At 48.3% G+C, this 26402-nt stretch overlaps 1 protein-coding gene across 1 annotated transcript in view; it reads left to right on the top strand.

Moving 5' to 3' along the window:
* Window positions 1–1070: 1070 nt before the first annotated feature.
* PDLIM1 (PDZ and LIM domain 1) overlaps window positions 1071–26402 on the top strand; it is a 45803-nt gene continuing 20471 nt past the window's right edge. The window contains exons 1-4 of the mRNA XM_059398173.1: window positions 1071–1285; window positions 18193–18344; window positions 20416–20500; window positions 24590–24789. Of these exons, the coding sequence (XP_059254156.1) occupies window positions 1190–1285; window positions 18193–18344; window positions 20416–20500; window positions 24590–24789 (533 nt within the window). The 5' untranslated portion in view covers window positions 1071–1189. The remainder of the gene's footprint in view (window positions 1286–18192; window positions 18345–20415; window positions 20501–24589; window positions 24790–26402) is intronic.

The following is a 26402-nucleotide window of genomic DNA, read 5'->3' as shown; positions in this document are numbered from 1 at the left end:
TTGAAATAGAGTGCTTAGAAATGGCCTCACTGGTCTGATATCTGAACAAAGAGAAAGCCACGGATGGCTAGGAGAGGAGCATTCCAGGCAGAGGCCCTACCTCGATGCCCTGAGGCATGAGCCGGGAGTCAGGCCAGTGTGGGGTGGGGGGCAGCAGCAGGATATGAGGTCAGAGAGGGAGTTGGGCCGTTCTGTGTGTGGCCCAATAAGCATCATAGGGACTTCAGTTTTACTCGGAGAGGAGTAGAGTAGAGACCCAGGGGACAGCGCAGGGGACTTGGTCTGGCATGGAGAATGCACTTAGGGGCCAGGATAGCAGGGAGCCCAGGTACAAGGCCCGTAGCAAACTGGGGACTCCGGGTTTTGTCCTCAACCCAGGGGTCTTTTCGTGCTCTTAACTCTTGGCCCCTCCCGGACTTGAGGTCTGACCTGTTGGAAAGGTCAGAACCTACAGCGAACTCCAGCCTGGAGGACAGGTTCATAGAAAGTTTTTCAAGTCCCATTCCAACACCGTTAGCATTAGAAAAGTCCCAATAGGAGGTTCTCCTGCGCGGGGAGGCCGGGCAGGGGTGCAGTTACATCACTGACCAGCTGTATGGCCTCGGGCAAGTCTTCTAACTAGGGCCGGCTCAGTTACTTCATCTGTAAAATGGGACTAAACGCCCTGACCGCTACATCGCATCAAATGAGATCATTCGAAAGCACCTTTTAAATATCATTATCTTTTACAAGCGGCAGCCGTGAAAATGCAGTTGACCTCAGAGGGCTGAGTTTCCGAGAGCGCCGAGCCGGGCTTTGTCTCCGCGGCGGTGTGCTGGAACCTGCTGGGCTCTCACCTAGCACCCACGACCGGGCTGGGAACGCCGGCGGCCGGCGCGGGAAAGGCGGCAGACCGTGCACTGGGGCCGGGCTGCGGAGACCCGGGGCTGCCCACCCCTCCTGCCCCTGACCCGCCCCTAGTGCGGGCGCGCGGGGCTGGGAGAGGCCGCGGGCCGGCGGGAGGTCGGGCGGGGCTGGCGGGGCTGGTGGGGCGGCGCGGCCGGGGCGGAGCCGCCCCCGCCCCCGCGCGCTCCCTCCTCCCGCCAGCCCCAGGCTCCCCGGGCCCGCGCCGCGCGCTCTTTCTCCAACAGCGGCGGGGGAGCCCATCGCACCGCGTTCTGCTCCGTCTGTCTCTGCGGGTCGCTTCGCCATGACCACCCAGCAGATAGTCCTTCAGGGCCCGGGACCGTGGGGCTTCCGCCTCGTGGGGGGCAAGGACTTCGAGCAACCCCTGGCCATTTCCCGGGTAAGAGCGGTCGGGACGCGCAGGAGCGGGACGCACCCGGGCTGGGGAGCGGCGTGCCAGGAGGCGATTTGGGGGGCCAGGGCCCCGCAGGCGCTGCGGGAGACGGCCGTTAGGGAGCCCGGGCCGGAACTGGAAGGGCTGGGCGCATCCAGGTGCGCCTTGCGGCGAGCGATCCCCGTGCGTTTCGGGCCCGCAGCCTCTTCCCCGCCGCGGCGCTCCGGGGCGAGGTGAGCGGGCGGCGGCCAGGCGCGCACTCCCGGTGTCGGCGCGCGAAAGAGGGAGCAGTTTTCGCACGTTCGCTACAGAAGCGCGGCCCGGCGCGGGGACCGCTTTGTCACCCCGCGAGGGCGTGAGGGTCCCCGCAGGACTCGCACGCTGGCAAGCATCACTTCCCGGTTCTTCACGAGTCGCCGAGGGGCATAAAGTAGTTTTGGAAGCAGCTGGAAAGACCTGGAAGAGGGGTGGAGTCGGTGGCAAGTTTCCCCAGCGCAGGTGTGATGAATTGCCCAAACAACTAGTTTTCCATTCTTTGGACTTAAAACACGACCAGGTCTCCCCTCCTGCATACGTTTCCGAGAAAAGGGCTGATTTTTTAAACGAATAAGGCCAAATGAACCCTCTTGGACATTCCTCTTCCCCTGCGGAAGGTGGCCACGCCGTATTTCTGCCTGGCGTTCCCAGATTATCAACCGAACAGCCGCATTTCCCCCAAGGATACTGGGTGGGGAGGGGTTCCTACTTTGTGTGGCGGCTGTGGGGCGGGGGCTGGCGGGGAGAGTGTTGCTTGAAAACTTTTTGGACGGGTCTCCTTTCTTTGGGAAGGCCCAGGTTCAATCGGAGACCACCAGGCCCGTTGCCCCCAACTAAAGCAGACACCACCCGGGAGACTCAGACTCAGGGTTTGGAGGCCCAGGCTTTGGTCATCTCCTCTAGACTAACTGTAATGTTCCCATGGGAGTTGCCTTATTCACTGCCTGCACCTAGACGGCGGCCAATAAATATTTTCCGACTTAATGAAAAGGGAGAGCACAAAGCAGTCTCTGGGGTCCATGCCCTGCCTAGAGGCCTGGTGTTCCATTTTGGGGGCCATCTGCTTGCTGAAGCTGACCCTAAACTTGCCTCCTCAGCCATCTGAACATCTCTTTGTTCTTAGTGGGGAGGAGGGAGAGAGAAGGGAAGATCCCTGTGGCATTTTGTTTTGTTTTTGTGTTTTTTTTTTTTTTACTGAAATCCCCACCTCCAGAAGCTGAAGGAATATGGTGGGTGGTGCGGGAGGCAAAGTACTGGGAGCCTCTGCTTGGCTTCTCGGCCAGCCACAGTCCTAGCCACATTTCCTTCCAGGCGGGTCTAGCCCAGTGAGGAGGTCTTCTCTGATCATCCCATCAAAGCAAAGGGGGCAGGTGTCTCAGTTCGTGGGCCCTGTTCGCTATTTCTTCTACCTGCTGTCCTGAGGGGACTTCTTGGATTCTTTGGGTAGGTACATGCTGTCTTCCTACTTACCCGCCGAATTCCTCAAGTGTAGGTACTGTGCTTTCTCCAAGCCTGGCACACAGCTGAACCTGGCCGTCCCCAGTAAATGTTTGCAGGCTTATTAATAAATGCTTGTCTAGGGAAGGCACATTTAGACTCCCTTACCTCATAGTCCATTTGTCCTTGCTCTTTGTGTCTATAATTAACCTGTCAGCCCTTTCAACTTCTGAATTTATATATGACACGAAACCCTTTTTTAAAGAAGTGGAAGATATATGGCCGGTCTGTTAAAAGGGCAGTTACCACCCATCATTTTAACTGCTTTAAAAAGTCAGTGCAAGTGGCACTGTGCAGGAATGACCATGTAGCGTGGAACCCACAAGACTACATTCACTGGTTTGTACCTTAAATGTATTTCTTCATTGCGTTATGAGCGATATAATGTTTAATGAGCATGTACCGTGCAGTGCCTTGGGAGTCCCAGATATGAGAGGACAGAGCTCCGTTTTCAAGGTGCTCAAGGTCTAGGGAGAGAAGCTAATCTTTATAATGCCCTTGGCAGTTGCTTTTATTGAAAAGTGAAAGTGACTCAGAGGAGGTGACGTTCTTGTGTTTCAGGGTGGTTCACTTGTTTCTTCTCATTTCTATGTGGAAGGAACGTGCCACCTCCTGGGGTTGGGAAAGTGGTCATTAAGGGGCCTGGGGGGGTCGTCACGATCTGGTGGGGGTCTGGTTTCTGCTTCAGACTTGAGCTGTACCTGGGGGTGAGCTTTCTGCTGTCTGAGGCTTCCTCCTCCATCTCTGCCATGGGGATAACCCCAGCCACAGGTGGCGAGTTCAGGAACATCAGAGTGCTCTGGAAACAGTGAACAGGAGTGGGGAGGTATGAGCAGTGACAGACATACACACCCTCTGGTTGGTAGGTGTGCTACGTTTATCATTTTGGGCGGATACACTTTACTAGTATGGTTTTATATAGGTAGACTATGAGTCTCCACACCAAAGCAAACGTAAAAGTTACAGGAGGAGAGAAGTGCCTTTCGTTTAATTATGTTTGCTCTCTCTTGAGTGAATTACTCTGATATTGGCTCTACTCTTTCTTTAAACTGCTAAAGCTCCCGAGTGGAACTGTAGTCTTGTGTACTTGAAATTGTTTCTTTTTCTTTTTTGAAATAAAAGAGTCCAAAATATAGATGCAAAGCAAATAATTATGAAATAAATACCTGTATAGTGCCCCCACCCAGGTCAAGAACTAGAACACTACCAGCACCCCAGTTATAAATAGAATAAATAAATAGAATAAGCACACCAGACATAATCCAGTCCTGACTTAGGAAAAGCAACTCCTTGTTTTTCTTTATAGTTTTACTCCCTAAATGTGTGTCCTGAACACCATGGCTTCATCTTACCTGTTTCTGGGCAGAATCCTACAGATCCTGTGTTGTGTGTGTGAGAAGAGCTGCTTTCACGCCTCATTGTTCTCATGAGTGCTACTGTGATAAAATTTCAATCCAGGTTTTCAGCTTTAAATGTACATAAACCAACTTTCTTCCTTTTCCCAGTTTCTCACTTGAGGCCCCTACCTTGGACTCCCTGGTGATCTAGCCACACACATTTGCCTCTGTCCCCTGAGATTTTGTTCTCTGTCACTTCTTGCTCCAAAGCTTCAGTTGGCCATCTCCTTGAGGTGGTCCACCCCCCCCCCCCCCCCCCGCCCATATCAATGTCTTATTTCCTCTAGTTGCTTTCAAGGGAAGCCTTCAGAGAATCCACACCCAGGCCAAAATTGCTGCTCAATTTATGTTGACTGTTTTTCTCTCCCAGTAACTGACAAAAGACAGGAAGGGGTGGGGCCAGAGATAAGGGGGTGCTCTTGCTGGGAGGAGCTGTCACTTGCCTCTTGAGTAAGCCTTTGCTAAGAGCAATGTGGTTTTATGGAGAATGCTGTATCCTTTGCTTGGGCATCCTAAGGGAAGCTTAATAATGGATACTTTGTCGCCAGAGGGCCTTTTCTGATTTTGAAGAGCTGTTATTTTCAGACTGAAGTAGATTTATGTCATATCCTAAAGGTGGAAAGAGCAGGGCCTGCGTGTCAGATTGTGAAGGGCAAGAAATGTCCATAAAGCCTCGTTCCGCATTAATAGCCCTTGCCCTGCTCTCCCTCACCTGGGAAATGTTAGCTGCTGCAGCTGATCATGGTTGATCTACAGCGAGAGGAGGAAGAGGGTCCATCAAAGGGAATAGCATTTAAGTGCTTCCAATCATTTTTTTTTTTTTTTTTTAAGTCCTCTCTACGCCCAGTGTGGGTGCCCCTGGAACAGCACGTGAGTGAATGGTTGAGCCTGCTGGCGGGAAATCCACCAGGCTTCGTCAGGACCTCTGACCAGATATTCCCCCCAGCCCAGCCTCCTAAATGCCAGGGTTGGTCTTGGAGGAGGAGAGGGGAGAAGAATGTCTTTCAGGGATTGTTGCAAGGCCGATGACCAAGAGGAGATTATCACCTAACTGCCAAGGTCACACTCTCCTCAGCGGATCAGGACTCAGAAAAGCAGCGGACAGGACAGTCAGTCTTATGCCGGGAGCAGGCCGGGGACTGGCTTCCAAGCTGTGCTTGTTCCCCACGCCATCCCCTTGCTCTTGGGAGAGGAAAGCCTGCATTCTTTGCCTTTCACAGAGAAGCTCCAGTGCCTGTAGGTTAGGTAATTTGTTTGAATTTACATAGTTTTTCACTTCCTTTTAAAAGAAAGGGTAGAAATTGGGTAAAAATGAGCAAACATGGCTAGGGCAGAAAATTAATTTTTTAAAGGATGATTGGACTTCAGTGTGTGCCCATGGAAATCCTGGGGAAGTTGCTACATATCTGTGGGTTGCCTACTAAGGGGTCCAGGGCAGGGACTCAAGCTGAGCTCTGCTCCAGTCCCCAGCACCACAGTGGGGGAGCCCTGGGGTCCCTGGGGTCAAGGTGCACACCTTCTCTAGGGGCTGCTTTTCTGTAAAGATAAAATAATAAACAAGCAGACCCACTGGGTCTTGTACCCTTTAAATATGAGAGCCTACTCTCTGTTGTAAAAAGTGTTCCGGCTTTGGGCATAAGGCATTGGTCGTACCTTCAACTGTGAGTTAAGAAAATGTATTCTGAATTCAAAAACGTTTTTAGATGAATTTATGTTATGTTATTAATCTATGAATATCTGTGTTGAGATGACTCTTCTGTTAATCATAGGAGCCTCAGTTTACACTGGAAAGATTGTACGAGATATATTTATTTGACCAGCTTGCAATAATGACCACAGTTAAAATGTATATAGGACATTTTAAATACCAGGCACTGTTCTGTGTGCTTAATATATTCCCACAGTCATCTTTACACGTATCTTGTGAAGCGGATCCAATTAAGACACCCATTTTGCAGTTGAGGAAACTGAGGGATGAAGTGTTCAGTACTTGGCCTGCTTCTTACAGGTGATGGAGCTAGAATTTGACCCGCCTGGCTTCAAAGCCCGTAGCCTTGATCTCTTTTTCAAAACAACTACTTTAATAGCACCTGACATTTCTTGAACACTCACTCTGGGCTCCATGCACTCCTGCCTTATCTTTTGTGCTCCCCACAACCCATGACACAGATACACAGGACACTCAGTCCGTAAATTGCAGAGCTGGGATTCGAAGTGAGACAGCCTGGATCCCAGGCCAGCTTTAACCACTCTCTTCTGCCTCTTAATCACCCACGACTGTCAGTATTTTATTGGTGGTGATCATGGCACACAGCTCAGCTCTGAGAAGTGCTAAAGGTAGTACAGGGATGATAGGATGGGTAGGGGGGACCCTCTTGGGTTCCTCACCCCGGAACCCGCTGTACCCCTGAGCGTTGGCTGTGGGGGCCCTCCAGCTGCTTTGTGGCTTCCGCCCTAGAGCTCCTGGAGCTCAGAGCATCCCAGGGAGCAGTGCCTCCCCCTCCCTATTCCCCTGCAAAGCCAGAAGCCCCCGCCTGTGAAAACTGACAGTCCAGCTGTGGGATTCCATGCCCCCCCACCCCACCCCGAGGACAGTGGAGAACAGAAGTGCAGAGGATTTGGTGGGTTAGAGAGAAGCCTGCCAGTTTGGGGCAGAGGGAATTTGGGGGCAGTTTTTGGATCAAACGAAGATGACTAGGGATAGACAGATGCAACTTATCTAGCCAGTGATGGGCCAGGAAAGTAGCAGCCGAGTCAAGGCCAAAATGAAATGGACCCACAAACTCAGAAAGGAAAAGGAGGTAATTTCCGTGTGGCACTTAACACCCTGTGTGATTGTTAACCCTTCCGTTAGACTTAGCTCAGGTCAACTACAAGGCTCATCCGTAACTGAGGCCTGCTGTGCCCTTTCATGATGTAGAACACTGCTTTCTTGCCGCAAACATTAAAGATGATTTCCCAAAGGAGCACGGGTTCTTTTTTTTTTTTAAAGATTTTATTTATTTATTTGACAGAGAGAAATCACAAGTAGATGGAGAGGCAGGCAGAGAGAGAGGGAAGCAGGCTCCCCGCCGAGCAGAGAGCCCGATATGGGACTCGATCCCAGGACCCTGAGATCATGACCCGAGCCGAAGGCAGAGGCTTAACCCACTGAGCCACCCAGGCGCCCCAGGAGCACGGGTTCTTGACCAAGGACTCAGGACCCGGTTTTTATGGCTATGACTACTCCTCTGTCACATGAGACAATAAGGACATAGGTATGACCTACGGAAGATAAAGATGTCTGAAAGGCATACACGTGGGCCAAATTCAGATGGTACCTCAGTGATTTATACCCATTAATTTTTAAAACAAATTATAAAAAATACTCATGGTTCTAAAGCTGAACGTACCCATATCCTACGACCAACAATTCCGCTAGTTAAATACTCCATGGAAATATGTCTGTATGGGCAAGCCAAAAGCATGTCAAGAGTTTCCAGAGCCGCACTATTCACAGTAGCCCCAAACTCAGATGATTTCCGTGTCTAACAACAGTAGAATGCATAAATGGATGGCAGGGTAGGTACGGGCCACAGGACAGCAACAGGAATTGCAGCCGTGCACAGTGACACAAATGAGACACACACAGGCACACTGTATTGAGAGAAAGTGGGATTCCAGTTGTATAAAATTGATCAGGCAAAATTAACCCATGTGTTAGAGGTCAGGGTCAGAGCTTAGTGAAGGGAAGGAGGCAGAAGGGGCCTTTGGAAGCTCAGTTGTGTTTCTTCATTGAGTGCTGGGTTCATGGGTGTTCTCCCTGTGTGAGGATCTGGCCCGCTGTGGATTTAGAGCTTATGCAGTTTTCTGTGTGCGTGTTGTACTTCAGTTAAGACTTTCTATAGAAACTCTCATGCATGTTACCAAAAAATCAAATAACAAAAACATGGAAGGCATACAGCAAGAAGTTCCCCAGTCCTCCTTCTCAGAGGTCAACACTGCCAACAGTTTGAAACTTTTTAGACTTTTTTCCATTCATGTAACTTTTTTTTAAAGATTTTTTAAAAGATTTATTTATTTATTTATTTGACAGACAGAGATCACAAGTAGGCATAGAGGCAGGCAGAGAGTCTGATGCGGAACTGATCCCAGGACCCCGGGATCATGACCTGAGCCCAAGGCAGAGGCTCTAACCCACTAAGCCACCCCAGTGCCCTTGTAACATTTTTAATACTGAAGTACCATATCATAGTAACTTACATGTCTCGTAGACGTCATCGTTTTGTACTTTTTGCCTTTTTTGTACTGTAGCAAATCAGGAGTTAAACACGTCCCGAGGAGCGCCTGGGTGGCTCATTCGTTAAGCAGCTGCCTTAGGCTCAGGTCATGATCCCAGGATTCTGGGATCGAGCCCTGCATAGGACTCCCTGCTGGACTGGAAGCCTGCTTCTCCCTTTCCCTCTGCCCTGGCTTGTGTTCCCTCTCTTGATGTCTCTCTCTCTGTCAAACAAACAAATAAATAAAAAATATCAAATCTTGAGAAAAAAAAAAAAAGAAGTTTAGGAAAAAAGACGTCTTGATGTCCCACAGTCTCAGAATCTGCCTGCTCTGGGTTCTGACTCGGTCTTGTCTATTCCTTAGCCCTGTGTCAGCACCCTCACTTGTAGGGTGGGGATAATAGTGCTTGTCTTCAAAGGTTGTGGGGAGGATTAGGAGGATGTACAGAGAGAACCTAGCACTACAGCCACCACCTGGAAGGCATCAGGTTGTGGTGGGGCCGTTAAAAAAATTCCAGTGGTGATCTGTGCATTGAGTGCCGATTACATGTCAGACACTGTTATAAATTCTTGACACCTATGATGTCACTCACTCTTCCCAGCAACCTAATGAGGTTAATGCTATCATCAGTTTCATTTGATAAGTGAACTGAGGTATAGAGAGCAACTTGGCCAAGGTTACATGTTTAGTCAATGGTTAGGCTTTGAGTTATAGATGGTGATTATTGAAGTGATTTAAAAACACATGGCAGGGGGCGGCGGTTGTGCCCATATGGCTTAGTCAGTAAAGCCTGTGACTCTTCATCTTGGGGTTGTGAGTTTGAGCCCCATGTTGGGTGTAGGGATTCCTTAAAAATCTTAAAAAAATAAAAAATAAAAAAAATAACACATGGGGTTCCTAAGGGCTTGTTTGAGAGATTCAGTGATTTCTTTCTTTTTTTTTTTTAAAAGATTTAATTTATTTATTTGACAGAGAGAGAACAGAAGTAGGCAGAGAGGCAGGCAGAGAGAGAGGAGGAAGCAGTCTCCCTGCTGAGCAGAGAGCCCGATGTGGGGCTCGATCCCAGGACCCTGAGATCATGACCCAAGCCAAAGGCAGCGGCTTAACCCAGTGAGCCTCCCAGGTGCCCCGATTCAGTGATTTCTTGACAAATGAGGGTATTTTTTTTTAAAATTCATTTTTAACTATATTCCTACCTAAGAAGTGATGTGTGGTCTTTCGTGCTAGGAGAGCTGTCCCTTGAACTGCCATCCCTTAGTGTGAGGAGCTTCCTTTTACACTGAGTGGGAAGCAAAGCTGGATTAGGGCACTGCTGATTAAATGGTTATAGAGGAACCAAGATCATTTTGAAACATTCTTGGCGATTTTCAGGCAAACCTGTATAAGCTCCTATAGCTGCTGTGGCTATATAATGTAGCTTGAAAAAACAAATTGAGTCAAAAATCTGACTCAAGAGACTTCAGATTCCACATCTAAATGGCATAGTGCAGGAGTAGGTGCTGCTCTGTTGCCCAGCTCCAAATCTTCTAAATTTATATTCTATTTTGATACAGCCATTACATCAATGGAGGTTGACCCTGAAGACACGTGGCATTGAGATTGAACTTGAATTCCAACGTACCTTATACCAGCCTTGTTTTATATGAATGCTGAATTAGATCATTATTTATGTTATCTCTCCTACTTGTAAGAAGAACTTAAGGTGATTTAACCACATATATTTACAGTATTTCAACACAAAAACACACATAATAAGATTTTTTAAAAATTGGAATATAGTAAAGGAAAGAGATGTGCCAGGACCTTTAAATCAGGTGGTTTCTGTAAAGGCACACCACGTTGAGTTGTAAGGGGTCTGGCCACGGCAAAATAGCACCATGGTGAGTGATTTAACATCTGGAATGAAATTACTTTTACAGTATGCAGTTTGCATGTCATCTACAAAGATGTTGACCAACATAATAGGTGCCACACATACATGTACACTTTTTTTTTTCACTCTGTTTCAGTGAGAGAGAAATACTATTCTAATGGATATTCTTTCAAGGGCCTTCTACATCTCTTAATAGAAATGTAAGCCCTTGAGGTTGTTTCTGGAGGAGCTAAGATTTTAGACTCTAAGTATTTTTGCTTACCTTATAACTTCATTCAGGGAGAGAGCTTCAGGGGAAGGAGTAGTCAACCACCTCCTTGATGTTTCCAAACCTGGTGAGCATCAGCAATTTCTGGGAAGCTTTACAAAATATATAGATTCCTGGGATCTGTGTAGAACCTCTTCAGCAGGTCTGAGGTGGAGTGTGGAGATCTATTTATATTTTTAAAAACCCCAGGGGAGGGCGCCTGGGTGGCCCAGTTGTTAAGAGTTGAGCTTCTTCTCAGGTAATGATCCCCGGTCCTGGGATCAGCTCAGCGTTGGACTCCCTGCTCAGCAGGAAGCCTGCTTCTTCCTCTCCCGCTGGCCCTGCTTATATTCCCTCCTTGCTGTCTCTCTCTTTCTATGTCAAATAAGTAAATAAAAATCTTTAAAAAACAAAAACAAAAGCCCAGGGGGATCTGATGACTGACCTGCTTGGGAACAGTTGCCTCATCCTTGCAAATATCAGAGTTCTCCTGAGTTACTGGTGATCTGGTCCATTTCTGGCCTGAAGCATGGATGCCAGTTCCAAGGGGGCAAGGATAACAGTGTTCTCTGGACGTTCAGGAAATTGCCCTGTATTCCTGGACACAGGTAACAGTACCTTCTGAATACAGACAGTTTTCCCCTTAGGGGAAAAAAGGCTCTGCATCAAAACTGTTAAACTGTTGGACATGTATTTGGTGAAAATCCCCTTGCTGTCAAAAGGGTTATAATTCTTTTTTTTTTTTAAATTTTATTTGTTTATTTGACAGAGAGATACAGTGAGAGAGGGAACACAAGCAGCGGGAGTGGGAGACGGAGAAGCAGGCTTCCCGCTGAGCAGGGAGCGCATCACGGGGCTTGATCCGAGGACCCTGGGATGATGACCCTGGGATAATGACAGACACTTAACGACTGAGCCATACAGGTGCTCTGAGCTGTGCATTTTCTGATGATCGATGGCAACTGGTAGGGCAACGTTCCTGTGTCCAGGGCCCTGGAGCACAGTGGGGGCTGTGCCAAATGGAGAGAGAGCTGATGTCTTATCTAAGAGGGCGGGGGTCCTCAGCCTGTGCTGATTGTTTAGGTCCAGAATTGCCGGATTTTTCACAAGAAGCTGCGAATGTAGACATTTGTGTGAAATTTACCAGCATGTAAATATTGGCAAGTTTTCCATCGCTTGTCAAAGTACAGTCTTTTTTTTTAATAAAGATTTTATTTATTATTTATTTGACAGATAGAGATCACAAGTAGGCAGAGAGGCAGGCAGAGAGAGAGAAAGGAGGAAGCAGGCATCCCGCTGAGTGGAGAGCCCGATGTGGGGCTCCATCCCAGGATCCTGAGATCATGACCTGAGCCGAAAGCAGAGGCCTAACCCACTGAGCCACCCACGTGCCCCCCAAAGTACAGTCTTTTTATTTTTATTTATTTATTTCTAAAGATTTTATTTATCTGACAGAGACACAGTGAGAGAGGGAACACAAGCAGACAGAGTGAGAGGAGGAGAAGCAGGCTTCCTACGGAGCAGGGAGCCCAGTGCGGGGTTCAATCCCAGGACTCTGTGACCATGACCTGAGCCAAAGGCAGGTCATGGTTTTTTAGAAAACAACAGGTTCTTACTGCCGAGTCTGTGTGTATACCTCCAGCCTCATCCCCTTTCTCTCCCTGTACTTCCTGGGTTTCATCCATGCCATCCACATGCCATTCCTATAACTTGGTGTGCTCTTTCCCACCTCCTGTAGTGCCCTTACATAGTTTTAAGCAACACCTCCTCTTGGGAGTCTTCCCTGATTCCATCTTTAGGCTCCCATTCCTCTTGCTTCCCAGCTAGTCAGCACTCCCCAGCTGTGGTACATGCCTGTCTCCCCCAGCAGACCATGAGCACCTCCATGGTGGGCACCATCCTTTCCTGGCCGATATGTATCCCACTGCCTTGTGTGGTTCCCAGAATCTGTAAACAGTAGCTCATATTTCTAGAGATTGACATTGTGCTCTGTGTGAACCATTTCTTGTAATCCTTGTAACAGCCTTCTGATGTCAGGACTGTTTTCCCTCCTGGTTCCTAGGTGAGAAGAGGGGACGTGTCCTGCCCAAGCATACTTAGGTCACAGGAGGCAGAGACAGGACTCTAACCCTGGCCATCTGACACTTCAGAAGCCACACCATAATCAAGGAGCCGCACTCTCTTTCAGGATACACTTAAGGAATGACTGATGAATGAATGAAGGAGAAAGGGAAAATGGGAACAGAGGAGGGAGAAAATAGAAACCTGCGGTCATCACAGAGGAGCCTGTGGGCAGGCTGTATGCTTGGTTCTAACAGCCGTATTTAGTTATTTAGCTGTAAATTGAAGAAAATGGGAGAGCTGCATCATCGTCCTGTTCTGCACCATTTAGAAGTGAAATCAAATCCCGCAGAAACCTTCTTGTGCTCTCAGGAGTCTGGCAGCAAGGCTGCAAAGCTGCATTAGGATCTTGCAGGATAGGGTGGTTTTACCCGCTGGCCTCTGAGCAAAGTATGTGCCCTGGGAGAGCCAGAGGGCGAGAGAGACGTGTGTGAATGGTGCAGAAAATGGCAGGTTGTTCATTACTGGAGATCGTTGCATGTAACTCATTTGTTCTCAGGTAGCAAGAGCTGTGTTGTGTGGTCTCTGGGGAAGAAAGCTGGAAGTGGGTTTTTGAGGTCGTCCATTGAGCTAATGGATTGTTTCTTTGGAGGAGCGTACAGGATTTCTTTTTCATATATTGAAGCTGACTCCGTTGTGAACTGGGTCTAATGGAATTTGATGATCGGGAGGAAATGAGCAGAGACAGTGCGGGATACTGGGTTGCGTGGATGGGCTCCGGAGCCCACCAGCTGTGTGGCCTCCTGCAAACGGTTTTGACCCCTGCTCCTTCACTCCCTCATCTGTAACGATGCATGTCATCTCTTGCCTTGCATGAGGACAGGGAAGGGAAGCCTTGCCAAATACTTACACTGTGCCGGCCCTTTAGAGGAGCGTAGTAACTGGTGGCTGTGGTGACGAAGATGATTATGGCAAACAGTGTGTCATGGGGATTGGAGGCCCCGTTCAGGATGGGGACGAACCTGTGTTGGAGAAACAGGGGTCTTCTCCCTGAGGCCCCTTCCAGGGCGGTTTTCTGATCTGGGTTTTTTTTTTTTTTTTTTTTAACAGGGCGGGGTCGCTGGGTCTTGCCCAGTGCAGAGCAGTTGAGATGATTGTCCTGTGGGGGAGAGAGCCACTCGGCAGGTGGCAGGGCTGGTGATAGAGTTCCTTGGGCTGTAGGCCACAGTGGAGGAGGCCCCCGGGGGTTGCCTTAGATCTGAATTTCTCTTTGGCTCTCGCAGTTAGGTTGGGAGCATCTGCTTGTGGCCTCTTGGTAACCAGCAAGGGAATGGGATTTGGAATGAGCGGGTATGGTTTCAAGTTCAGCCTCTAGCCTTTAGCTGTGAGACCTTGAATCCGTCACAGCTTCTCTGAATCTCAGTTTCCTCATCTGTGAAATGTATGTTGGTGGTGAGGTCGTCAAATGGGAGATGCTATGGGAAAGGGCTTTAGTCTTATTTAAATTCTCCCCACTCCCCCCCCGCAAAAGTATATGCCTCAGAGAATGTGAACGTAATCTGTTTCTGTGTGATTCTATCCGAGTCCCAGCTGACCGTGTTGTTTTGTACCCTTCTGAGACTTCCTTCGGCTTCCCATCCGTTTGGCTTAAAAAAAAAAAAAAAAAAAAAATCAGACCAGAAAATGGGATGGCCAGGCCTCAGTTACGTAGGCTTGGGACTCTTAAGGCTGGTTCTAGCTTGTCCAGGACATGCCAGGATGTGCTTAACAGAAATGCCTCTCCCACAAGACCGTTTGAACCAATGCTGGAAATTCCAAAGTTCTTAGCAGCAGAGCATATGAAAGGAGAAGAAACTTCTGTTTCTTTTTTCTCAAGCTTTTCCCTCCGCACTCCACCCTTGTCTCATCATTTTAGTTTTGTGGGTGGTCACGTTCCAGGGTAGTGATGGTAGAAATGATCATTTGATTCCTTTTGAAATCATCATTTCTGAACGGGTATAAGGAAGCAACGTGATTATGTATTTCACAACGCTAGATATTTCAGACTTGGTCATTCGTTGGACAAATATTTACTGAGCACCTACTATGTGCCTGGCACTGGGGATACCGCAGTGCAAAGGGCAGACACAATCCTGTTTAGTGGGCTCTCAGACAGTAAATAAATAAGCCCACAAAATAGATTAATAGACCTAATGTGACAAGTGTCATGAGGAAGAACAGTGTGTTAAAAGGAAGGCAGGGGTCTACCTTAGACTGGCGGTCAGGGAAGGCCTCTCTGAGAGTGGTCATTTAAGTGTGACCTGAAGGAAGAGACAGAGTTAATCAGAGCAGAAGTTACAGGAGGTGCTAAGGCCCTGTGGTGGGAAAGAACCAAGGAAGGCCCTGGAGCTAGAGCTCAGCTGGGGTTGGGGGTGCAGGGGGAGGGTGGTGGCCTGACGAGGGTGAGGAAGGAAACACAGTCTTTCTGGGCCTTGTTCGTGATTTTGGATTTTACCCTAAGGGGACTCTTTAAGGCTATTAGATTTCACACTAAAAGCTTTAACACTGTTAGATTCCGTGATAGATTGGTTCCATCAGGCTGTCCTCTCTGGAGATAGAATTTACCAACAGAATTATTGCCAATCCCAAATAGAGTAATGCTTAGGGTCTTTTTTTTTCTTTCCTTTTTTTTTTTTTTTTTTTTTTTAAGTAAAGCTCTATGCCAAACACAGGGCTTGAACTCACGATTCCGAGATCAGGAGTTGCATGGCTACCAACTGACCTAGCCAGGCACCCCACTTAGAACCTTATTTATTTATTTATATTTTTATTTTTTAAAGACTTTATTTGTTTGAGAGAGAATGAGAGAGGGAGAATGCACAGAGGGAGAGAGAGGCAGAGGGAGAAGCAGACTTCCCGCTGAGCGGGGAATCTGATGCCGGACTCGATCCCAGCACCCTGAGATCATGACCTGAGCTGAAGGCAGATACTTAACGACTGAGCCACCCAGGCACCCCTACTTAGGACCATTTTTAAAACAAGGGGTGTATATGGTTCTTTAGGACAAAGTGAAATATACATGAAGTCCTACCAGCCAGTCTTCCGCAGGAAAGGCGCAGAAGATGGATTTGTTTTCATTGCATGTACAGGTTCACCCAAGGACTGACTCCGCCCTGCAAACTGAGAGGAGAACAGCCTGCCCTTGCCTGGATAACGGGTCTTTTCCCAGTGGCTGGATGAGAAGAAGGTCTGAGCCTTGGATCAGGGCTCTTGCTTTTTATTTATTCATTTATTGTGTGTATGTGTATGTGTGTGTATTTTTTTTTAAAGATTTTATTTATTTGACAGAGATCACAAGTAGGCAGAGAGGCACACAGAGAGAGAGAGCGGGGAAGCAGGCTCTGCTGAGCAGAGAGCCCGATGTGGGGTTCGATCCCAGGACCCTGAGATCATAACCTGAGCCAAAGGCAGAGGCCTTAACCCACTGAGCCACCCAGGGGCCTGTGTGTGTGTATTTTAAGGTTTTATTTATTTGACAGTACAAGTTGGGGAGCAGCAGAGGAAGAGAGAGAAGCAAGCTTCCCACTGAGCAGGGAGTCTGATGCCAGGCTCCATCCCAGGACCCTGGCATCATGACCTGAGCTGAAGGCAGCCACTTAACCAACTGAGCCACTCAGGCACCCCTTTGAAGATTTTAAGGAATCTCTACACCCCATTTGGGGCTTGAACTCACAACCCCGAGACCACACAACCCCAAGATCAGGAGTCTCGTGCTGCACCAGCTGAGCCAGCCAGGCGCCCCAGGGGCTTTTGCAAAGACAGATCTCTGGTAAACAAATGATGGGAAAGCCAGAAAGGAAGGTTAAGAGGTCAGGATCTCTGCACTGGCTTCCACTTCCTGCTACATTCCAGAAGAGTTTGCCTGATAAAGTCCTAGCACATCTGAGCCAGAAGGGACCCAAAGGATCAAGCCATCCACCACTTGCTTTATGGGGTCACGGAGGTGATGAGGGGGTGGACCATGACAGCAGCCTCATACTGGCCATCTCAGAAGGGGCCAGACACTGGGGATACCACAGTGCAAAGGGCAGACAGATTTTCAGATTGCTGAGGGCTGATTAGAAAGCGTGGCTGCTGAAAACGGCATGAGATATGGAGGCTGAGGGCATAAACCTTGTGTTCTATCTAGCCTGGTGCCTCAAGGGGCTCCTGACCCCTGGTTCAGCTTTGTGGAGACCCCAGATGTTCACAGAATCTCCCCTGGTTGGTTCCAAGGGACGGGGGGGGGGGGGGGGCAAGATCCTGTGAGCACTGGGAGTCTGTGTCACCTGATTCTGCTCCTGGGGGGCGCCTTGCAGTCCCATCAGGGAAGGTCTTTGAATATAAAAGTCACGGACCAACACTGGGACGATAGTAGTGTTTTTGGTATTGCTTGGTTTAGAAAATACCTAGTAGCAAAAAATTACTGTGTAGTTATTACGGCTACGGAATGCGTTTTTGCTTTATTCATTGCAACAGCCTCTGTCGTTCGCTTGAAAAATAGCTGTACGTCTGCGAGTGGAACATGGTATTTTTCCCGTGTGCATGTAAGGCCCAGCAGACAGATGGATTTGACAGCCCACTGCAGTAATTGACTGGCTTTCTTCAAGCATTGGTGGCTCATAAATTCGGAACCGCTAATTCAGAAGATTCGACCTGCAGGAAACAAGCCACCTATGGGGGATGATCCTAACCATAGTCAACTTCCTCAGATGGGAGGAGATGGACCCATGTGAGCCACACTACTGTATTGTAAAATATTCTTTACTGCCTTTTTTTTTTTTTTTTAAAGTAGGCTCTCTGCCCAGTGTGGAGCCCAACACGGGGCTTGAACTCATGACCTTGACATCAAGACCTGAGCTGAAATCAGGAGTCAGATACTCAGCTGACTGAGCCACCCAAGTGCCCCTTTATTCCTTTGTTTAATTACAAGAGTAATTCAAGATCATTGTAAAAAACGGAAACATTATGGAAATGTGTAACTGTGAACAGTTTTATGTGCAGTGTTCCAATTTTTTTCTGTGCTTAAATAATAAGATTTTTATAGAAATAGGCTGTTGCTGTATGTAATGTTCTCCACATGTGTGTGTTTTTAATGTACTTGGTAATTTATTTTAAGGAAGCAATAAGGTTCTGTGGGAAGAACATTGGGTCTGGCTTCAGGGTTGTGTTCTGGCTCTGGAAATATCCTAGTTGGATTGCTGGTAATGTAGTGATACACCAGTTGGGGGATCCCAGGTAAATCGCAGATCTTCTTCAGCCTCAGTGTCCTGGTCTCTAAAATAGAGACTGACTGATATGTGTCCTTTCTTAGAAGGACCCCATGACATGGTGTATAGGAAAGGACTCTGTGTGACCCATAATGTGTTATGGAGATAGTAAGGATTGTTGTTATTGAAACTTATGATTTCCACCCTTTTTCCTCTTCAGATGCTCTGGTCCACATCAGTGACTACAGTGGTAACTTACTCAGTGACTTCCTTGGAGACAAAGGGTAACTGACCACTCTTCCTTTTATTTACAGGTCACTCCCGGAAGCAAGGCTGCGATAGCTAACTTATGCATCGGAGATGTGATCACAGCCATCGATGGGGAAAATACCAGCAGCATGACACACTTGGAAGCTCAGAACAAAATCAAGGGCTGCACAGACAACATGACTCTCACAGTCACCAGGTAAGGCCCATGGAAACACTCAGCCCTCTACGGGAGGCAGCGTGTGAGCAGGTCGGCCTCAGGCCCCAGCTCCGCGCCATGTGTGCTGCAGACAGGCCCAGGCTGGCAGGTCTATAGGATTGGGATTTCCCCAGGTTGTTCCTTTTTCTCTCGAATTTTCCTGGTGCTGTTCAGAGTGTGGGCGTCTTTCTCTAGGAGCTTTGCATTTTCACTTGCTCCAACATGACCAACCAAAACTTTGAGGAAGTAAAATCAGTGAAGTATTGTCAGGTAAAATGAAATGAAGGTTTCTTCCTGGAAACCACTGACAATGTACGAGGCTACCACTCGTGCCCCACCACCGCACGCAGCGGGTAGGCCCCAGGAGGGCGAAATAGCACCTTATAAGAATGCTGCATGTGAGCTTAAGTGCACTACAGGAAGGGAGACCTCATGTTCTCCCAGGTTGCCGTGTGAGGAGAGGCCGCTGGGAGCTGTAACAGGGGTGGAATTTCCCATCCTGCTTCCGTTTAGTCTTGGGAGCGGCAGTACAAGGACGTGATTTTAGGAGAGCTTTGGTTTAACCTTTACGAGCTCCCTCCTTCCTGTTGGATCAAGTTCACATTCTTCAGGGCACCTGGATGGCTCCTAGGTTAAGTGTCTGCCTTCAGCTCAGGTCATGATCCCAGGGTCCTGGGTTGGAGCCCCGCGTCGGGCTCTCTGCTCAGTGGGGAGCCTGCTTCTCCCTCTCCCTCTGCCGTTCCCTCTGCTTGTGCTGTCCCTCTGTCAAATAAATAAAATCTTTTTTTAAAAAAGTTCACATTCTTCATTCTGATCTTCTGCTAACCTGCTGTTTAATGCCTTAACTTTAGCTTCCACTGCTCGTCATCATGAACCCTTTGCTCCAGTTCATACCTATGAACTAGATTTATTACTTTTTCTACCATGTGCTGTAGGACTGGTGAGAGGACCAAGTGTGGGGCAGGAGTTCCAAACATTGTGTATACTTCAGAGCCCTGGCCTCATAGGAGGTGCACCTTTGTTTTCAATTTTTTTCAAGTAGACTCTACACCCAACATGGGACTTGAACTCATGACCCTGAGATCAAGAGTCAACATGCTCTACCTACTGAGCCAGCCAGGCACCCCACACCATCTTTTTCTATCCCCTCAAAAGAACATTTGTCCCTCATTCTCATCTCCATTTCTATCTCAGTCCAAACCTTTTCTTTCTTTCTTTTTTTAATATTTATTTATTTATTTGACAGAGAGAGAGAGAGATCACAAGTAGGCAGAGAGGCAGGCAGAGAGAGGGGTGGGAAGCAGGCTCCCCGCTGAGCAGAGAGCCTGATGCGGGGCTCGATCCCAGGACCCTGAGATCACGACCTGAGCCAAAGGTAGAGGCTTTAACCCACTGAACCACCCACGCGCCCCTGTCCAAATCTTTTCAGAGACATTCATTCATTCATTCTTTCTTTCTTTTTTTTATTCATTTGCCAGTGAACTCATCAGGTATGTCCTGTGTCTCTCTGGCCCTGTGCTTAGCTCTCTGACCATGCAGGATTGGCATAAGCATTCTCTTGCTCTTGGAGAGGAACAAATTACACGAATGGAAGTGGGGACTAGGCTGAGGTTGTTTCTGTATGATCAGTACAGAGAAATCCTCTGCATCCTCAAGAAGGGAGGCAGCGCTTTTATTTGGGCCAACCGTGCTTCACGAATTACAAGTCGCTTACCTGGCCTGGCTCAAGAACACTAGGAGCAGGAGAGGAGAAGCTCGGTCTGTCCTGACGGAAGGCTTACAGCACGAGGCTTCTCAGGAGCGTGGGGAGGGGGAGGAGGCTGGTGTGCTGGGGGCCGTGACACAGTGAGAGAGGATGAGGCTGGAAGAGGTCTGAGCCACATGGGAAGCCCCTCGGGGGCGGAGTGTTGCCCCCATCAGACAAAACATCATCAGACTGGCAAACAGAGGGGAAGGCAGGTGGCAGAGCCCTTGTTCAGAGGCCAGAAGTCAGGCAAGAAGGGGCATTTTCTGGATTTTAGCATATATTATTTAGCATGAATGAAACAATAGTTTTGTCCATCTGTTGCAGATCAGAACAAAAGATCTGGTCCCCGCTGGTGACCGAGGAAGGGAAGCGTCATCCGTACAAGATGAATTTAGCCTCTGAACCCCAAGTAAGTACTCTGTCACCATGGCCGCTGCTGCTCCTGCCTTCTCTGCCTTCGACACGGCTTCTTCGCACACCCCCGTTTCTCTGGCCCTGGAGGCCTGGGCCGAGGCCAGGAGAGCCCGCCACTGACACCGCGGGGACCTGGCTCCTGTTCTCTTCTTCCCGTAAGAGAGTTCCCAGAGGACAGAGCTGGAAAGCCCCAGGGCAGGGACATGGGGTGGGGGGGGCATAGGAAGTGATCCAGGAAGCGGGAGGACGCCTTCCTGCGCAGAATAGGAGGATGGTTAGGACCATGGTGACATCCAGGAGCTGGCTCAGCTCACCACGCATTTCAGATCCAGTCAAACCAGGGAGAGAACAGGTGTTAGGTCATGAGGCCTGGAGCTGGGAGGCGAGAGTGTGCTGGTTACCCCGCCTCCCCTCCCTGGACCCCACTCTCTGGTCTCCATGAGCCTTCTGGTGGGACTCCCTCATCTCTGTAGAAGGGAGGCTTCTGGTGAGACCCTCAAGTCACAAAATAAAGTGGCAGTGCAGACTGAGACCGTGCCGGGCGGACAGTGTCCAGTCTGCCAGCCAAACTGTCTGAGGACAGGAGACTCTCTGAAGACCCCGTATTTGTAAAGAAGTCCCTTGGTAGTTAGATTAAAAGTGATTTTCTTTCTTCCTTAATTGCCTGTCCTCTAAAGTTATCGACTACGGATGGATGCTCTTTTGAAATAAGGGGAAAAAACTTTAGCCTGTTTAGAACACTTTTGTGAAATTCCTTGTGCATGGCCTGCTCTTTTTTACAAAGTATGTGTCTTGTATACATTAATGAACTGTTATTAATAAGTTAATAAATAGGGGGCCTGACTGAGTCAGTGGGCCACACAACTCTTGTCGGGGTTATGAGTTCAAGCCCCATGTGGGGGTATAGAGGTTACTTAAAAATTTAAAAAATCTTAAAAAAAAAAAAGTTAATTGATAATGGCTTTTGAAAACTTCTCTTAGACTGGTTTGTGATTGTTATATATTTGACGCCAACTGAAGATTTGAACTTCAACTTTTTTGCTAAATTTGGGACATGACTGACTTCTTATGGTGAATCAAGATAAAATAAAAAGGTAACACGTAGATAGCTATACTTTATACATGAGAGAAACTTCTGTGAAAATGAACTTATAAAAAAAAAAGAGGAAAAAAGAACACTCATGAAGTGTGTTGTGTGGATAAATTGAGTGGTTGTTTACAAGTCATATTTTCTCAAAGGTATCCATGAAAATCTCTGAGATACAGTTCCATAACATTTTTTCATTAACAGAATAAAAATCACACTCAGAAATCCTAAGAGTTGCATTATGGACCATTTTGCATCTGGCATTTCAAAACAGGCATGAACATGTTATTCTGTAGAGCTCCTGTAAGGAAAGCTGGTTGAGAATGGCACTCAGTAAACCAGCGGTTATGCAAACCAATTCCATTTTTTCGTAATTTTTTTAAAGTTTATTTATTTATTTATTTATTAAGTAAGCTCTACACCCAGCATGGGGCTCGAACTCCTAACCCCAAGATCAGGAGTCACAGGCTCTTCCGACTAAGGCAGCCAGGTGCCCCATGCAAACTAATTTTAAACATGCCACCGTTAACTCCAACTTCTTGAGAAATTCTTAGCCACTTGGCTGAATTTACTATAAATGTTAAGTTTCAATGTGTTAAGCTTTCATATATTTTACAATACCTAAGGAGTGATTTTGTTTTGATTTGGTCTCCCTAAAATCTTACTTTCACACAAATAAAGTAATACTTAACGTTTCACTTACATGTTTTTCTGTCTTGAGTTTTCATTGTAAACCTATAATCTGGTCCCTCTGTTAATATTTTGAAGGCGGTTCTCTTCCTTAAAAAAAGAATTTCAAAAAATTCTTTGCAAATATTTTAACATCCGACTTGAGTGTATTTTTTTGATTCCAGTAATTCTTTGCTCCTGTGGAAAAACTTCCCATTCTCCTTTTTCCAAAACCTTCCACTTCCAGTCATTCTAAAATAAAGGAATGAGTAAGAGCAGAGTTCATCTATAATTAAAAGATCTGTTAGTTCATGTAATGCCAACCACCACCCCAGCTTATCTGAGGTCAGAGTAGTTACACACCTAGTTTATATTTCCTCATTATTGAGTTTCCTTGGAGACTGATAAATACAAAGCCCAAACAATTACATCATCCCTTCCAAAAGGCAGGCCCTGAATTAACTGCCTGACTTCTGGAAAGACCAGTATTCACATGGGGTTAGAGATACTCCTTTTATGTACAAAACAGATACATTCTCAGCAGATTCTCTATAAAGAGAAAAATCAGAATTTCCAACCGGAATAATTTTCTCCTGTCTTCCATTCTCCCTGGAACTGTGTTTCTGGGGAGGGAGAATGGGCGGGACCCTGGTTGGACATCTGTTTGCCTGTCACTGTGGTTGCCACACTCACATGTCACACCAGGTCCGTGTGAGAGAAGGCTCTGTCGACTCCACTGTTAAGATGAGAAGTGGGCTCCGAGAGCTCCAACTAGCCCAGGGCCAAACAGGAAGTGACGGGAAAATTGAGCCAAGACAGAAAACTAGGAATCTTCGTTGGTGCTCGGCATCCTGTGTTGCTCTGAGGAATTGCTGAGGAGAGGGCAGGCTGTGCCCCAGTCCCAGGCCGCCACCACCGATTTGCAGATGCCCTGCTGCAAGTGACTGTGTAGTGTTCCTCCCCGGAGTTGTACCATAAAATTTACTTAACCGTGCTTTGGTTGCTGATAAGGTTATTTTCTTAACTGATGGTACTTCCTCTTTTTGGGGTGTGATCTACGTGTACTTTGCTTTTGTCCAATGTGGACAAAGTGGACTCACTGTAATTTCTACTTTAAAACCTCACCAGGTCCAGCTTGTTAAAAAGGAAGACTGTCTGAATAGTGAAAAAGAAATCTGTCATAAAAATATTTCCTTGACTTTTCTTTAGATCAGTACAAGGTGAATGAAGCTGTTACTTTTCATTGTCATGTTTTCTAAGAAAACATGAAAGACTTGAAGTTTGGGTGAAAAAGAGCAGGGCGGGGGTTGGGGAGGAAGAACAAGAAGTTTCCCCCAAAAGAACTCTTACAGGGCCAGTTGTTTTGGGCCTGGGTATGAAGAAAGAGGCCAGGGTTCAGGAAAGTCCTGTGTTGGGGAACACAGAAAATAGGGTGCAGGTCGAGTGTAGTCGCCGCACAGTCCGTGCTGTGGGCCAGGTCCAGAATGTTTGTGCAGAAAGCACCTTTCTAATTGTGTTGTTGGGAAAAGCCATGATTTTTAAGAAAGGAATGTTCGTTTAAAAAGTGTCAGGCTGGTGGGCGTGGAGGTGGGGGTGTGTTTGTAAAGAAGCTCTGAGCTGTTATCCCTGTAGGAATTATCCAGGCTCCAGTGGCTGCGCCGGGAGGGGGTGCGGGGGCGCTGTCTCACGTTACAGAAGGAGGGACTCCTGGGCACGCCCCTCTAGCAGGTAGCTCCCAGCCTTCCAAGTTTGGTGAGCCTTGGCCTCCTGCAAGAAACTGCAGATCCCCTGCTCCCTTTACCCCTTCCTGCCCGAGCACTGGGCCACCCTGGCCTCCTCAGCAGTGCTTTGCCCGGTGGCCCCACAGCTTCTTATCCTGCTAGTGTAACCCCCTGGATCCTAGGGGATTTGTCTCCACCTTTTATCATTCCTGCTGCACACAGACCGAGTGGCTTGTGTTCTCCTCCTCCTTGTACCTTAATCCCTCTGGAATGTGCCCTGCAAGGGTGTATCAGCCCCAGCTTGGATCTTGGCGGTCCAAGGCATGTAGGGGTGTTGTGCCCAGGGGCGCCCAGCAGCAGATCAGGCCTGACTGGGCCTCAGGGAAGAATGAGAAAACGTTGCTGGCGTGCGAAGGCGCACCCTCGCCCATCTTAAGGCTTCCCTGCTCATTGCCTGTGTGTCTACTGGGCGTGTCGGGGCCCTTCCGATGAAGGTTGGTGTGGACCCAGGGCCTCCGGAGTTTCCTTTCTGGAGCTCAGCCTGCACTGCCCCTCGAATGGTATGCACTGAGCGCCTCCTGATTTCTGCTCTGAACTCTGCTGACAGGAGGTACTGCACATAGGGAGTGCCCACAACCGGAGTGCCATGCCCTTCACTGCCTCACCGGCCTCCAGCTCTGCTCCCAGGGTCATCACAAACCAGTACAACAACCCGGCTGGCCTCTATTCCTCTGAAAACATAACCAACTTCAACAATGCCTTGGAGTCCAAGACAGCAGCCGGCGGGCAGGAGACGAACGGGAGAGCGTAAGTAGCCTTTGAATTCCCCCTACAGGCCGGTCCTGGAAAAGGCCCTTCCCAGCAGGACCAAGTTCATGGTCCACAACAGGTGGAGGGAGCTGGAGCCTCCTCCAGCCCAGAGAGAAAAATGTCTACCCTAGCACTGTGCTTTCTGCCTTCATTTTCCTTATCTCTAGAAAGGGGCAAATACCACCTGCCTTGTAGGGTTGTTGGCCCATAAGAAGTAATGTGTAAAATGCCTAGAACTCCACCTGGCACAAACGAATCAGTTATTCCCCGAGACGTATTTCCTTCTTTCCTGGATTTCTCTGGTCATCCTCATCTTCTCAGTGGTCACCTTCCTTCTCTGGCAGCCTAGAGATTTCTGAGGCATTCTTTCGTATAGTTTGGGGCTCTTCCTGGTGTTCACCATCTGACCTGAGCAAGGGACGTGGACTTCATGATGAGTTTTTGTGAATGAGTGTTTGCTGTTCTTCCCCCAGAGTGTGAACAATAGAAGAGAAGTTTGTGAGGAGATGTTTGTGGGGCAGAGGCGGGGTGAGAGGGCTGTAGGCAGACAGGGTAGAGAGGCCTAAGGAAGCATCTTTCTCAGGGCTAGGGAGGCCTGTCCCCTCCTGTCACCAGCCATTTGGCCGCAGTTGCCTCTAAGTCTTTATCTGAAGTATCGTCTGGCTTCTTAGCAGAGGGGGCCCAGTGTCTGCTCTGTCCCAGATTTGTTGGTTGGTTGGTTTTTTTTTTTTTTTTTAAGTGGGCTTTGCGCCCAGCATGGAGCCCAATGCGGGGCTTGAACTCATAACCTTGAGTCCAGACCTGAGCTGAGATCGAATGCTTCACCGACTGAGCCACCCGGGGGGCCCCATCCCAGACTCTTCAAAGATGAATCCAGAAACACTGGGGCTAACACAGCCCACAGCAAAGGAACTAGGTTTGAGAAAGGAGAACAGGAAGTGGGACCAGTTCCCTGGGATGAAAAATGGGGGACTAGGTCGTGCGTTGCCCCATCACATGCCCAAAGGTGGGTGGGAAGATCATGAGAGAGCTCAGAGTGCAGACAAGGGGGAGCAGAGTGGCCTGTGGGCAGCTGCACAGCCACAGGCCCAGAGTGGCTCCGGCAGCCCTGCTGATTCGTTAATTTCAGTTGGTTAATTTCACTGATATGGAAACCAGAAAGCCTTTTTTAAAAACCTGAAACCTGGTTTTTAAACGTTGGTGAGAGTCACATTGGTTGGACACTACCAGATGGTCCGAATCTTGTCTGATCTCTGAGCATCTTTCCACTTGGAATCCTCAGTGCTTGGTTTGCGCCAAAGCCTGTTTGCTGTTCAGTTTCTTACTTGAACAAGAACCGGGTCAGCTCTTCCAGTGAATAAATTGCACACCCGTTGCTTCAGACGCAGGTTGGGAGAGGTTAAGGCACAGGCGGTTCCAGACAACTTAAATGAGTGGAAAGTGCTGTCCTTCCCAAGGGTTCCTTCACCAGACCATGCCGATAGCTGTCGCCCTCTCCCCAGAAAAGGGAGATGGACGTTATTGGACACCCACTATATGCAGGTCCCTGGGCCCGGCTGAAAGGCTCCGCAATTTCCTTTAAGTTCCTTAGAGTCTAGAAGGAGAGACGT

Source organism: Mustela nigripes, chromosome 4 (genome assembly GCF_022355385.1).
Source record: "Mustela nigripes isolate SB6536 chromosome 4, MUSNIG.SB6536, whole genome shotgun sequence".
NCBI classification, from domain to species: Eukaryota; Metazoa; Chordata; class Mammalia; order Carnivora; family Mustelidae; genus Mustela; species Mustela nigripes.
The sequence above is the reverse complement of the archived record's forward strand: the minus strand, read 5'-3'. Positions and strand labels throughout refer to the sequence as shown.